Source organism: Rhinatrema bivittatum, chromosome 1 (genome assembly GCF_901001135.1).
Source record: "Rhinatrema bivittatum chromosome 1, aRhiBiv1.1, whole genome shotgun sequence".
Taxonomy (NCBI): Eukaryota; Metazoa; Chordata; class Amphibia; order Gymnophiona; family Rhinatrematidae; genus Rhinatrema; species Rhinatrema bivittatum.
This window is the reverse complement of record NC_042615.1, coordinates 257,893,255-257,906,306: the sequence shown is the minus strand read 5'-3', so window position 1 is coordinate 257,906,306 and position 13,052 is coordinate 257,893,255. Positions and strand designations below refer to the sequence as shown.

At 43.8% G+C, this 13,052-nt stretch overlaps 1 protein-coding gene across 3 annotated transcripts in view; it reads right to left on the bottom strand.

Annotated features, from left to right (window-relative positions):
* ATRN (attractin) overlaps positions 1 to 12,827 on the bottom strand; it is a 504,108-nt gene extending 491,281 nt beyond the window's left edge. The window contains exon 1 of one of the 3 annotated variants that reach the window (XM_029594059.1): positions 12,058 to 12,827. In XM_029594059.1, coding sequence (XP_029449919.1) covers positions 12,058 to 12,377 — 320 coding nt within the window. In that variant the 5' untranslated portion in view covers positions 12,378 to 12,827. The remainder of the gene's footprint in view (positions 1 to 12,057) is intronic. The other 2 variants (XM_029594068.1, XM_029594051.1) reach the window with 2 other exon arrangements.
* Positions 12,828 to 13,052: the final 225 nt, after the last annotated feature.

Here is a 13,052-nt window from a genome sequence, read left to right as displayed (position 1 = left end):
CAGCATGCTCATGCTTAAGTAGGTGCCTGGTATGCGCTCAAGGAAGCGGCCGGAACAAGCTCTAGTAGGCATTCAGCATGAACCCAGGTAGATGCTAGCTCACAAATAGGTGCACTACAAATATAAAGCAAACATTCGCCGCAACCTTGTAAGCAGCAAGAGGTGCGCACATGCACATCACCACACCATTAAGTGGCAATCATGCGCACAAACAAGCATGCAAAACACTGCTGCGGCCTACAACGCAGCTCAAAAAAAAACAAAAAAACACCAAGCTTGGTAGCAGGGCCTAGCCAGAGGCTGCTCAAACCACTGCATCTGCGCCACCAAACCTAACTAAACTCCCAAGAGACTTGAGAGGGAAGAAGGAAATTACGTTGACCGCTCATGCCCAGCAAGGAAAATCCAAAAAGAATGGAATAGGGGAATAAAACCTCCCTACTCTGCCTTCATTTAATTTTATTTTTAAGCAGAGCTCAGCTAGATCTCGGCTATAGAGGGAAGAGGGAGAAAGCCTTCTCTACTAAGCCTCTCATCCATCAACCACTTTGCCTAATTTTTTTTTAACCTACAGGGAATCCCCAATAGGGAAATGCATATCCACCATCTGCTGAAGACAGAGAATACTGGTATGCTGACGGGGCAGAGCTATATACCCGTGATGTCAGATTTTTCTCAGGCTCCATCTGCTGGTAGGAGATGCATAACCCACCTGTGGGGATTGGCCTGCCCCAGTGCAAAGGAGATATATTCAAAACTTCCCACATTGAGTCCAAAGTAATACTGGAAAGCTTCACAAGTGCCAATTTAGACACTAGATCTTGCTCTAAAAGTAGCTGAATACCTTCCCACAAAGTCAGATACCAGCAAACTAAATGCTCTCAGGATTCCACAAGCCTGATCTGTTTAATTGAAGGAATATCTAGAAAGTTTTGAAAAATAACTTCATTGTATTTAAGGACTGGTAAACCCTCAGAAGAGAACAAACGTTTTTTGGAGTAAGACCATGAATAATTTTGAAATCCAGAAACGGTTTAAAAAAAAACACAACTTAACACTACAAGAGACTGGTAACCAAATCACTCTATATACAATACAGCAGACCTATGTTCATGGATTTATGTCAGTCACAATCCATGCTGCCATGTTTTGTATAAACTCTAGTACACAGAGTTGACCTGGGAAGGCCAACATATAGAGCAATACAATCGTTTAAAGATAAAACAAGTGTATACAATACTATTCTTAGATGAAGAACGTGTTAAATGCTAGCAGAAATTTGGAAAGACAAATAATTTGGGCAATGCAATAATAATGGGAGAATAACTATCCAGCATTTATTAAGTTTGTGTCAAGCCATACTAAACTTTTTAGAGCAGCTGCCTCAACAAGAGGGGCAGCTACAGTAGACAGACCTCATAGGAATGAATGACCTGGAACAAGAGGTTTCTATAGGGAGGGTAAATAAATAAAAGCAATCAGAGTGCAATCAAAATTGACAATCACTGGAAAGAGCATTACTGCAGTAGCATGTAACTTTAAAAAGGGAGTCTATGATAAGAGGAAATCAGAAAGGGAAAAAAAAAAAAAACTAAAAAGGAAAGTTGCAAAAGTAAAAACGTTTGCACAAGGCAGACAGTTCAAAAATACTATTTGGGATGCCCAGACAAACTGCCTGCATTAAAAGTTTGAACGAAGACCAAATTACTGCTAGCAGTTAAAGATGAACTTAAAGCAAAGAGAGTATTGTTCAAAAAATGGATAGCAGACCCATTTAATGACAAAAGCCAAATGCATAATCACAGGCAAGTTAGAAATAAAACAGCAGTAAGCCAGGTCAAGAATTTGATAAGAAGCTTGCCAGAGAGCAAATAAAGGTGGGTTTTTTTTGAGTACATTCAAAGAAAAAAGTATGATGGAATCATTTGGCCACTAGATGACAGAGGGGAAAATGATTGCTCAGGGAGGACAAGGAAGTAAAAAACTGAATGCTTTGCCTCAGTAGCATATTAGGAACATACACCTGAAAATCTTTGATGGTGATGATTCAGAGCAACTAGAACTAGTTTCTGTGATAATGAAGAACATAATAAATCAAATTGACAAACCTAAGCATAACAAAGCACACAGCATCTGACCCATAGTTCTAAAAGAAATCAAATTGAAATAGTAAACCTTTATTACATACCACTTAAAACAGCCACAATACCCCAAGACCAGAGGGTGCCCAATGTGATGCTAATTTGTAATAAAAAGGGCTTTAGGGATGATCCAGTAAACTAGATAACAGCGAGCCAGACATCAGAGCCAGGCAAAAAAGGCAGAAGCTTTTTTAAAAACAAAATCAGTGGCTATGTAGAACGATATGGATTAATGGGGAAGACACAATGTGGTTTTAACAAAGGGAAGTTTTGCCATACCAATCTTTTAAAGATATAAATATTTTGATAAAGATGAGCCAGTTGATATAGTGTATTTGGTTTTCAGACAGTATTTCACAAAGCCCCTACAATAGGCTCCCTATGAGTTATGGGATACTAAGTAGTGTCCCACTGTGAACTGCTAACTGCTTAAAGACAGACAGTAGGACTAAATCACCAGTTTTCCAAATGACGAAATGTTAGTGGAGTATCACAGGGATCAATACTGGGATCTGAGCTATTTAAAATTTATAAATGATCTGGAAAAGGGAACAAGTGAGATGACGAAATTTGCAGAAGACATGAAATTTAAAGTGATTACAAAAGTAGAGGTCTGCGACGAACTGTAGGAGGACCTTGTTAGACCCAGCATCTGAATGGCAGATTAAATTTAATGTGGGAAAAATGCTAAATGATGGACATTGGGAGAAATAATTTCAACTACAAGTGCACAATGCTGAGTTCTGTAAGGGGGGAATCACACCCACGTAAAGGGCCTTGAAATCCTTGTGGACAATACATTGAAATTGTCAGCTCTGTGCTACAGCATTCAAAAAAGCAAATAGAAAAAAAAATGATCCAGAAAGGAATGGAGAATAAAACAGAAAATGTACTGCCTCTATATCAATCTATGATGCAATCACACCTCAAGCATTATATGCAGTTTTGAATGCCCCATTTCAAAAAATAAAATACAATAGCAGAACTAGAAAGTATATAGAGGAAGGTAACAAAAAAATGATAAAAGGATGTAACACCCCCCTATAATTAGAGGCTTTACAGGCCTAAGGCTCTTCAGCTTGACAAAGACAAGAGGGGACAGAATAGAAGTTTCTAAAATCATGAGTGTGGTGGAATGGGTAAATAGAGGACAGTTATTTACCCTTCCAAACACTAAAACACCTCATGAAACTCACAACCAGCAAATTAAAAAAAAAAAAGTACAAAGTACTTTTTCACTTGGCACACAATTTAGCTGTGGAATCTACTGCCAAAGGCCATGGTCAAAGCAACTAGCATAGCTCTGTAACCTGTTTCCAACAGTAGCTAATCCAGGTCACAAGTAGCTAAACTGGTTCACAAAGTTGATAATATTGCATGCTACTTTTCCCCAAGTCCACCTTAATAATGGTTTATGGACTTTTCCTCCAGGAGCTTGTCTAAACCTTTTTTAAACCCAACTACACCAACAGCTTTCATCAAATCCTCAGTGGAAGGGAGTGGACAATGGAGTGCCTCAGGGATCTGTATTGGGACTCTTACTTTTCAATATATTTATAAATGATCTGGAAAGAAATACGACGAGTGAGATAATCAAATTTGCAGATGACAAAAAATTGTTCAGAGTAGTTAAATCACAAGCAGATTGTGATAAATTGCAGGAAGACCTTGCAAGACTGGAAAATTGGGCATCAAAATGGCAGATGAAATTTAATGTGGATAAGTGCAAGGTGATGCATATAGGGAAAAATAACCCATGCTATAATTACACAATGTTGGGTTCCATATTAGGTGCTACAACCCAAGAAAGAGATCTAGGCGTCATAGTGGATAACACATTGAAAGCGTCAGTTCAGTGTGCTGCGGCAGTCAAAAAAGCAAACAATGTTGGGAATTATTAGAAAAGGAATGGTGAATAAAACGGAAAATGTCATAATGCCTCTATCGCTCTATGGTGAGACCACACCTTGAATACTGTGTACAATTCTGGTCGCCGCATCTCAAAAAAGATATAATTGCGATGGAGAAGGTACAGAGAAGGGCTACCAAAACGATAAGGGAATGGAACAGCTCCCTAAGAGGTTAGGACTTTTCAGCTTGGAGAAGAGACGACTGAGGGGGGGATATGATAGAGATGTTTAAAATCATGAGAGGTCTAGAACGGGTAGATGTGAATCGGTTATTTACTCTTTCAGATAGTAGAAAGACTAGGGGGCACTCCATGAAGTTAGCATGGGGCACATTTAAAACTAATCGGAGAAAGTTCTTTTTTACTCAACGCACAATTAAACTCTGGAATTTGTTGCCAGAGGATGTGGTTAGTGCAGTTAGTATAGCTGTGTTTAAAAAAGGATTGGATAAGTTCTTGGAGGAGGTCCATTACCTGCTATTAAGTTCACTTAGAGAATAGCCACTGCCATTATTTATTTAACATTTTTATATACCGACCTTCATGAAAAAAATTCATATCAGATCGGTTTACATGTAACAAGGGGTATAACATAATCAACCATTTAACAAGAGGTGAAAGTTACATATAACAAGGAGGTTTAACTTGGAGGGCTAGGTTAGCCGGAGATATAGGAAGCATAACTGAATAAATTAGATAATGCAATAATATAAAAAGAGAGGCATAAATATAATACCTAAACTTGGAGGGGCGTTTAGTTAGGAATCAGTGTCCCGTCTGGTGAAGAAATTGCTGGATATGTAAGTTAGGGGAAGGCTTGGAGGAAGAGCCATGTCTTGAGGTTTTTTTTCAGAAGGTTAGCGGGCATGGTTCTAGTCTGAGGTCTGTGGGCATTTTGTTCCAGATGGCTGGGCCGGCTGTAGAAAAAGCTCGTTCTTGGTGGATGATAGGCGAGTGGATTTTGTTGGGGGGGGGGGGGGGGGGTTTGCAGGGTGCCTTTATATGCTTCTCTGATAGGTCTAGCACAGACCTGGGCAAGGGGCGGCCCGCGGGCTGAATCCGGCCCGCCTACGGTCTGAATCCGGCCCGCCCACTGCTGAGAGCAGACGGGGAATGAGGCGTTCATTCTCCGCTCCCTCGCTCCCCGATTGGCCGGCCAATCGGGGAGCGAGGGAGCGGAGAATGAACTGTTTTGTTTTTTTTTTTTACAGCGTCCGGGGGGGGGGGGGGGGGGGGGGGGAGGAGGGAGTGACTTGAGCGAAGGCACGCTGTCCGATTGGCCGGTGCTGGGCAAGCCTTGCCCAGCACCGGCCAATCGGGCAGCGTGCCTTCGCTCGAGTTTCTTTCCTACATATGTCACGGAGTTTTTTGCCGGTCTGCGGCGCGCGCTCCCGGTCTCTCCCGCTGCCGTTGCCGCTGGGCTGTCAGCACGTTCAAGCCCGGTGGAAACGGCAGCGGTGTTGGATGAAGCTGTGGCACCCGCGGCTGGCCTTTTCTTCTTCCCGTGCCTGCCCCCCCCCCCCCGTGACCCGAAACAGGAAGTGATACACGGAGCGGTGTGCGGGAAGGAGAAAGAGCCGTGCCGCGTCGGCTGCAGCATCGGCCCCCGAGCAATTGAACCAGCCGGCAATCGAGAAGAGTCAGCAGCATGAGCCTCCCGCAGCCGAAGGGATTCTTCTTTCTTGGCCTGCGGGGGCTCATGCTGCTGACTCTTCTCGATTGCCGGCTGGTTCAATTGCTCGGGGGCCGATGCTGCAGCCGACGCGGCACGGCTCTTTCTCCTTCCCGCACACCGCTCCGTGTATCACTTCCTGTTTCGGGTCACGGGAGGGGGGGGGCAGGCGCGGGAAGAAGAAAAGGCCAGCCGCGGGTGCCACAGCTTCATCCAACACCGCTGCCGTTTCCACCGGGCTTGAACGTGCTGACAGCCCAATGGCAACGACAGCGGGAGAGACCGGGAGCGCGCGCCGCAGACCGGCAAAAAACTCCGTGACATATGTAGGGGGAAGAGGAAGTGAGTAAGAGAGAGTGAGAAGCAGCCAGCCAGCCTGTGTGTGATTGAGTGGTCAGAGAGCTGATGTGTGTGTGTGTGTGTGTATGTGAGAGACAATGAAAGTGATTGCTCAGGGAGATGACTGATGTGTATGTGAGAGTGTGAGGCATTAGTCAGGGAGGTGACTGATGTGTGTGTGTGAGAGAAAAAGCATGGAAGTGAGAAGTCTGGGTATGTGGGAAAGCATGAGCATAAGAAGCCTGGAGTTGTGGGAGTGAGAAACCTGGGTGAGTGTGCATGCATGAGAGAGAGAGACTGCTTGGTAAGGTGACTGTGTGTGTGAGAGAAAAGACTGGTGTGTGTGAATGTGAGAGAATGTGATTATGGGAATGAGAAGCCTGTGCATGTGAAGAGAGTGAGCATGAGAGTGAGAAACCTGGGTGTGTGTGAGACACAGCATGGGAGGGAGAAGCCTGTATATCTGAAAGAGAACTTGGGAGTGGGAAGCCTGTGTGTGTGTGTATGCATGAGTGAGATCAGGTGACTGGTGTGTGTGTGTGTGTGAGAGAGAGAGAAAAAGTGATTATGGGAATGAGAAGCCTGTGCATGTGAAGAGTGAGCATGGGAGTGAGAAACCCGGGTGTGTGTAAGACACATCATGGGAGGGAGAAGCCGGTATATCTGAAAGAGAACATGAGAGTGAGAGACTGGTGTGTGTGTGTGTGAGAGAGAGAAAGAAAGTGATTTTGGGAATGAGAAGCCTGTGCATGTGGAGAGAACAAGCATGGGAGTGAGAGACTGGTGAGTGAGTGTGTGTGTGTGTGAGAGAGAGAGAAAGAGAAAGTGATTATGAGAGTGAGAAGACCATATATGCAAGTAGAACACGGGAGTGGGAAGCCTGTGTGTGTGTGTGTGTGTGTGTGTGTATGGCATGAGAGAAACTGTTCAGGAAGGTGACTGGTGTGTGTGTGCCAAAGACTGTTTGGGAGATGATTGGTGTGTGAGAGACAGAAACTGGTCATGGGGGCATGACTGGTATGGTGTGTGTGTGAGAGACATGGGCACTAAGGAAGAGGACCAGAAGTATAGAGCTTAGCTTCTACTGCTGCTTCTGGTGTGTGCCATGGCCTGCAGGGAAGGGGAGTAGGAGAGCTGCTGGAGGGGGTAAGTAAAGGTGGCTTTAAGTTTATTTTTCTTGACTGCCATTTTTAATTGTGTGATGTCTGCTTTTTTGAAATATTTTATTGGTGTTTGGAGAATGTTTAATAGTTTTTATGAGTTTTTAATTGTTGGATGTTATTCTGTTCATAGCTGTTAGAAACATTTATTCTGCTTATTAGTATAGTTTTACAATTATTTCTGTTTGGGGATCTATAGCTGCTTGTTAGTTCTGTTTTCCTAATAAGAGGTGTATTGGTGTTTAGGGTCTGATGTAATATTTGTAGTGTGCCTTTTCATAGATAGGGTTGCTCCTGTTTGAGTGTATTCCATAATACAGGTGTAACTGTGTGCGGATTAGTTTATGTGCATTACTACAGATCCTGGGAGTATGTTAGGTCGGTTCTGTGTCTGTTACCGAGATGAGATATTTTGCTAGCATGTAAGCGTTTGTATCGGTCTTATTTGTTGTGTTTTCTCAGAGGACATACATTGGTGGTAAACTGCTGTCTTTTCATAAGTAGGGCTATTGAGAACTGAGTAATTATATTAGTCTGGCCCTCTAAAACCATCCCAATTTCTCATGCGGCCCCATGGGAAAATTAATTGCCCACCCCTGGTCTAGCAGATGAGTATAATTTGAGAGGAATCTGGAGGTCTAGTTGTTGCTGATTATGAATGGTTTTGTGAATTATGGTGAGGGCCTTGTGTAGTATTCTGTATTTTATTGGCAGCCAGTGAAGGTTTCGTAGTATGGGAGTGATGTGTGCTCCTCTGTTGGTATTGGTCAGGATTCTAGCCGCAGAGTTTTGAAGCATCTGTAATGGTTTAATAGATGAGATGGGGAGCCCAAGGAGAGAGTTGCAGTAATCTGTTTTGGAGAAGATCGTGGTTTGGAGCACAGTCCTGAAATCCTGGAAGTGGAGGAGGGGTTTGAGCCTTTTCATGACTTGTAATTTATAAAAGCAATCCTTGGTAGTGTTATTGATGGATTTCTTAAGATTCAGATGGTTATCGATGATTACTCCTAGGTCCCTTACTTGCGTGATCTGGGTGTTGCCATCTGGTGGATTGATTAAGGCCGAGTGGTCAGAGGAGATGAGTAGGAGTTCTGTCTTGGTTGCATTAGAACTAGATTCAAGCTGGTGAGCAGACGGTTAATAGATTGGAGGCAGATTTCCCAAAAGGCGAGAGACTTAGGGATGGATTCTCTTATGGGAATCAGAATCTGCACGTCGTCTGCATAGAGGTAGTGTTTTAATTTTAGGTTAGTAAGCAATTGACAGAGGGGCAGGAGGTATATATTGAAAAGGGTGGGTGACAAGAAGAGCCTTGTGGTACGCCTAATGTTGATTTGATGTCTGGGGGATTAGCAATGGTAACATGGAATAGACTTAGTTTTTGGGTACTTGCCAGGTTCTTATGGCCTGGATTGGCCACTGGTTGAAACCAGATGCTGGGCTTGATGGACCCTTGGTCTGACCCAGTATGGCATTTTCTTATGTTCAATGAATTCCAGAGTTTAAATTATGCATTGAATAAACAAACATTTAGCACAAGAGAAAATAAATCGTAATAACTTCATTGAATGAATGTCTCCTAGTGTCTGTACTTTTTGAAAAAGAGTTAACCAATTCACATTTCTCAGTTCCACTCCAAACTGAAGAGCCCTTTCCCCAAGGGGGAATTGTTCCACTCCCTTCAACATTTTGGTCACCCTTCTCTGTACCTTTTTTTTTTTTAATTCTGCCTTGCCAGGTAGACTTAAGAAATTAACAGGAAACATTTTATAGTATGTGTCATGCTTGGACCCTGACTAGCCAATGTCAGACAACATGCTGGGCTCAATGAACTTGATCCAACCAAGCATGGCATTTCTTATGTTCACTATGCCCACCTATCCACACTGTGTTTAGGGACAGATGGCAGTTCCAAACAGTGGTGTTTCAGCCTGGGTCTCCAGCAGCAGTGGTTTTATAGATTAAGGTAGGCTCCTGGCAAAAATGGCATCTTTCCCCAGGGCAACTGCCAGATACTACATTTTTTTTTTTTTTTTTATTTATTGCATTTTCACATTTTACACAAATAAACCATTGTGATTGAAATTATAGGTTACATATTGGTATACCATATTATTTAAAAAATACTAAAGACAATCATACAGTAACCAATCAATATTAAGAAATATTGAGGGGGGTATAGAAACCTTCTAAGGAGCGTACAAACTACAAGGTTAACATGAAAAAAGAAATTTAAGGTGACCACACCCAGCCATTCTATACCTTTTTAGCACCAACTGCCATTACCTATATCGCAGTTAGTCGGTGAGAATCTATGAAAAAACGGAGTTGCGAGGGTTCAAAAAAAAACATACACGGAGTCTAAATACTTGACTACGCATTTACAAGGGTAACGAAGAGTAAACTTTGAACAAATAACCATCGCGTCTTCTCTCAGTTGGATAAATTTTTTCCTCCTTTCTTGTGTGGGCCTCGAAATGTCCGGAAAAAGCCATAACTTTTGACCATAGAATACTGCAGCCCTATTTCGGAAAAACATCTTCAATACGTTATTCTTTTCTGATTGAAAAGCAAAGGATACGAAAAGGATTCCTCTTGCTGTTACTACATCCTCAACAGATAGTTCCAGTACTTGTGAAATATTTAATTGGTCTTGCTGTTCTTGACTCTGCTGTTCATTTCTTTTTACAGGTAAATAATATATTTTGGTAATCAGCGGCATTGCCTCTAGCGGAATTTTCAAGACAAGATTTAAATATTTTTTAAACAACTCCAATGGTGTTATTAGAGTTATAATTAGGAAATTTAAAACTCTTATATTGCCACTCCTTATTGCATTTTCTAGATTTTCTATCTTTTTATCAGTCACAGTCTCTTTTTGTATTACATGGTGTTGAAAAGTTACCAAATTCTTGACTTTTTCTTCCATCACCTGGATTTTCTGTTCTTGCTTTTCAGCCTTTCTTTCGCTTTCAACACTACGTTTATTCGTTTCCACACACATCTTAGATAGGTTTAAAATTGCATTTTCAACTGCAACTAATGCAACCCAAATAGTGTCCATTGTGACTATTTCAGGCTTTACAAGAAAGGAAGTCAGTTGCCTGAACTCACCAGCACTTGCGATTCCAATGGCAGTTTCCCTTCCCTCATCCAAGGTTGGACTGGGTGTTGCTATACCCAGCTGCGGTGTTCCTTCGATGGGTCTCTCATCCTGAGCTCGATGCTCTGCGAGGTGTCCCTGCGAAGTTGCCTGCGTTGTCCCGCGGCCTTCCATACACTGCGGTGGGGGGGGAGTCTCGGGTGCGCCGGGACTTAGCAAGATTTCGTCAGCCAGGGGCTGAGATGCACGCTCCTCATCTCTGCCCTCCGCGGCTATCGCTCCCGGAACTACAGGCGTAGGTGTCGAAGTGAAGAAGGTTGGAATCGTGGCTTGAGTCAAATCTCCAATACTGGTAGACGGTAAGCTCTCCCTTAGTCGAGCTTTACGCTTCGTATGTGGCATTTTAGAGGTAAATTTTTCAAATTTGAAGAGAAAGGAAACGCGCTGCCTTCACACACCTCTCACTTGGCCGCCCAGATACTACATTTTTTGGTACCCAGGTTTATCAAGTCCTAGAAATAAAAGGTTCAAAGCAAATTGCTGAAAATATCTCTTACTAGTCAAACTTAATACACTTGTGACTAGTTTGCCACTGTTATACTCCCGTCATCAGATCAGATCAGTGCACATAAGTATAATTTTCAAAGTCTAGTGGCAAAAGTAATTTGTTAGGCCATTAAAAAGGCATCACCTACAACTTCAATTATCTTTATGTCTACATAATGAAACATGGCAACTACGTTAGATCCTAAGAAAGAATATGGCCACATCAAAAGATGTCTTTAGAAAAAGGCTGACAACAATGGTGAAGTATATTGGCAAGTCTAAAAAAAAAAAAGTATACATATTACAATACATTATTATCAATCAATGCTTTTTCCGCACTATTGTTCAAGTTTAAGTTTATTTTGCACTCCTGTTTCATGTGAACCAGCATGATGGGACTATTGTCTTGAATGTTGGTATATAAAAGACTTAAATAAATAAATACATACATACATACATACATCAGCATCCTCCACATTTTATCAAGATGACAAAGCCTTTAACTAGCAACATAGTAAAATGTTATCCTTTCATACCAATTAAACAAATCGATCATTCCCATAATTTCAATGTAAAGTGAACAGGCATTCCAGAAGCTTGCAAGTGTCTCAGTATATCTGCATAACTACTAGGAATGTGTGCTATCATACGCACCTGTAGCAGAAAGCCAAAGTACTCCAAGGACCTAGCCAAATGAGCATACAATTTAGGTTTATAAAACTAGAATTAATCCAGGAAGTACATGCTTCAACTGCATAAAATGCTACTGTGAACAAAAGCTCAATCTGCTGAGAAGTAGTGCTTGTTCTGCCCTATCAATGACGAAAGGCGCAAAACTACAAAAGAACGCTACATAAGCGTCCTTCTCCAAGGAGGTAACCAGGAAAAATAAGGTAGTCAATTGCGAGGCATGAACACGGTCACCAAATAACGACCAGCAGCAAAGGCCGGCAGGCCTTCCCCATCCCTGAAAGAAAACAGCATTCATCTTAGTGGGAGACAAAGTTTAGGCTCGCTTGACAGGGCCCACATGCAAGAAACAAGCCGAAAATAAACAGCCAACACAAAATGCAAGACATTAATAGGAAAGCACCGCTGGAAGCCAGCGAAAGATGCTCATAGGGAGCGCTTTTCATAAAATGCCTCCAAACGACAGAGAGAGCGGGCAGCCCTTCCCGGGTACTCACTTGAAACGGCCCCCGCAGTGCTGGCACTGGTCTCCCACCCAGCCAGGCTCGCACAGGCACTGGCCGCTGGCCGGGCTACAAGCTCCGTTCACGCACGGCTTCTCACATTCCTTCGGGCCCAGCGTGGCGGCCGCCGGCCGAACGGGCGCCGGCAATCCCAGCAGCAATAGGACTAGGAGCAGAAAGGGAACAGGCAGGACGCGCAGCAGCAGGAGGAGCAGCAAAGCTGCACCCCGTCGCGGCCTCCGGCAGCAGGGCCCACCACCAGCACCACCACCGGTCGCAGACATTCCGTCCGCCGCCTCGGTCTTCTCTCTCATCCGAATGAGAGGTGGGGAGGGAGGTGGGTCCTCCCCCCCACTGTGAGAGCGGCTAAGGAGGACTGTGCCGCGGCGGCCGTTACACTGGAACTACCGCTGTCGGCGGAGCGGGCCAAAGCGAGGGTTCAAGCTCCTGCCCACTCCTTTGCTTTATTTTTTTTTTCTTCTTCTTCTTCCCCCTTTCAATTTCCCTTTCCCTGCGTCCAGGGATCACGCAGCAACCGGACAGCAAGAGACAAGCGCCCAGACGACGGCGACACCGACACGCCCAGCCCAATGACGTCACCAGCAGGCCGGGCAGGACAGCTGCACCCGACCTCGGCAGGAAAACGAACGGAATTTCCAGTCGGAACCTGAGCGTGTGCGACCCGGAGCTCTCTGAGAAAAAGAGAAGGCGGAGCCTATGGGCAAGCGTGCTTTCCGCCAGAAGCGTGTGGGGGGCGGGACTAAGATGGCAAAGGGCAATAAGTGAGCGAGGCTTTCAGGAAGCCAATGGGAAGGACCGGGAGGAGCTGATGAGTTAACATCGCTAGAGTAGGCGGGACTTGATGACTACGGAGTAGGAGGGGCGAGGGAGTGAAGTTAACTTCCAACACCTAGGCGTGGTTGAAGGTGTGGAAAGGTTTGGTAGCAGGTATGTAAAATGAGGTGGGGCTTGTGATTAAGACATAGAAA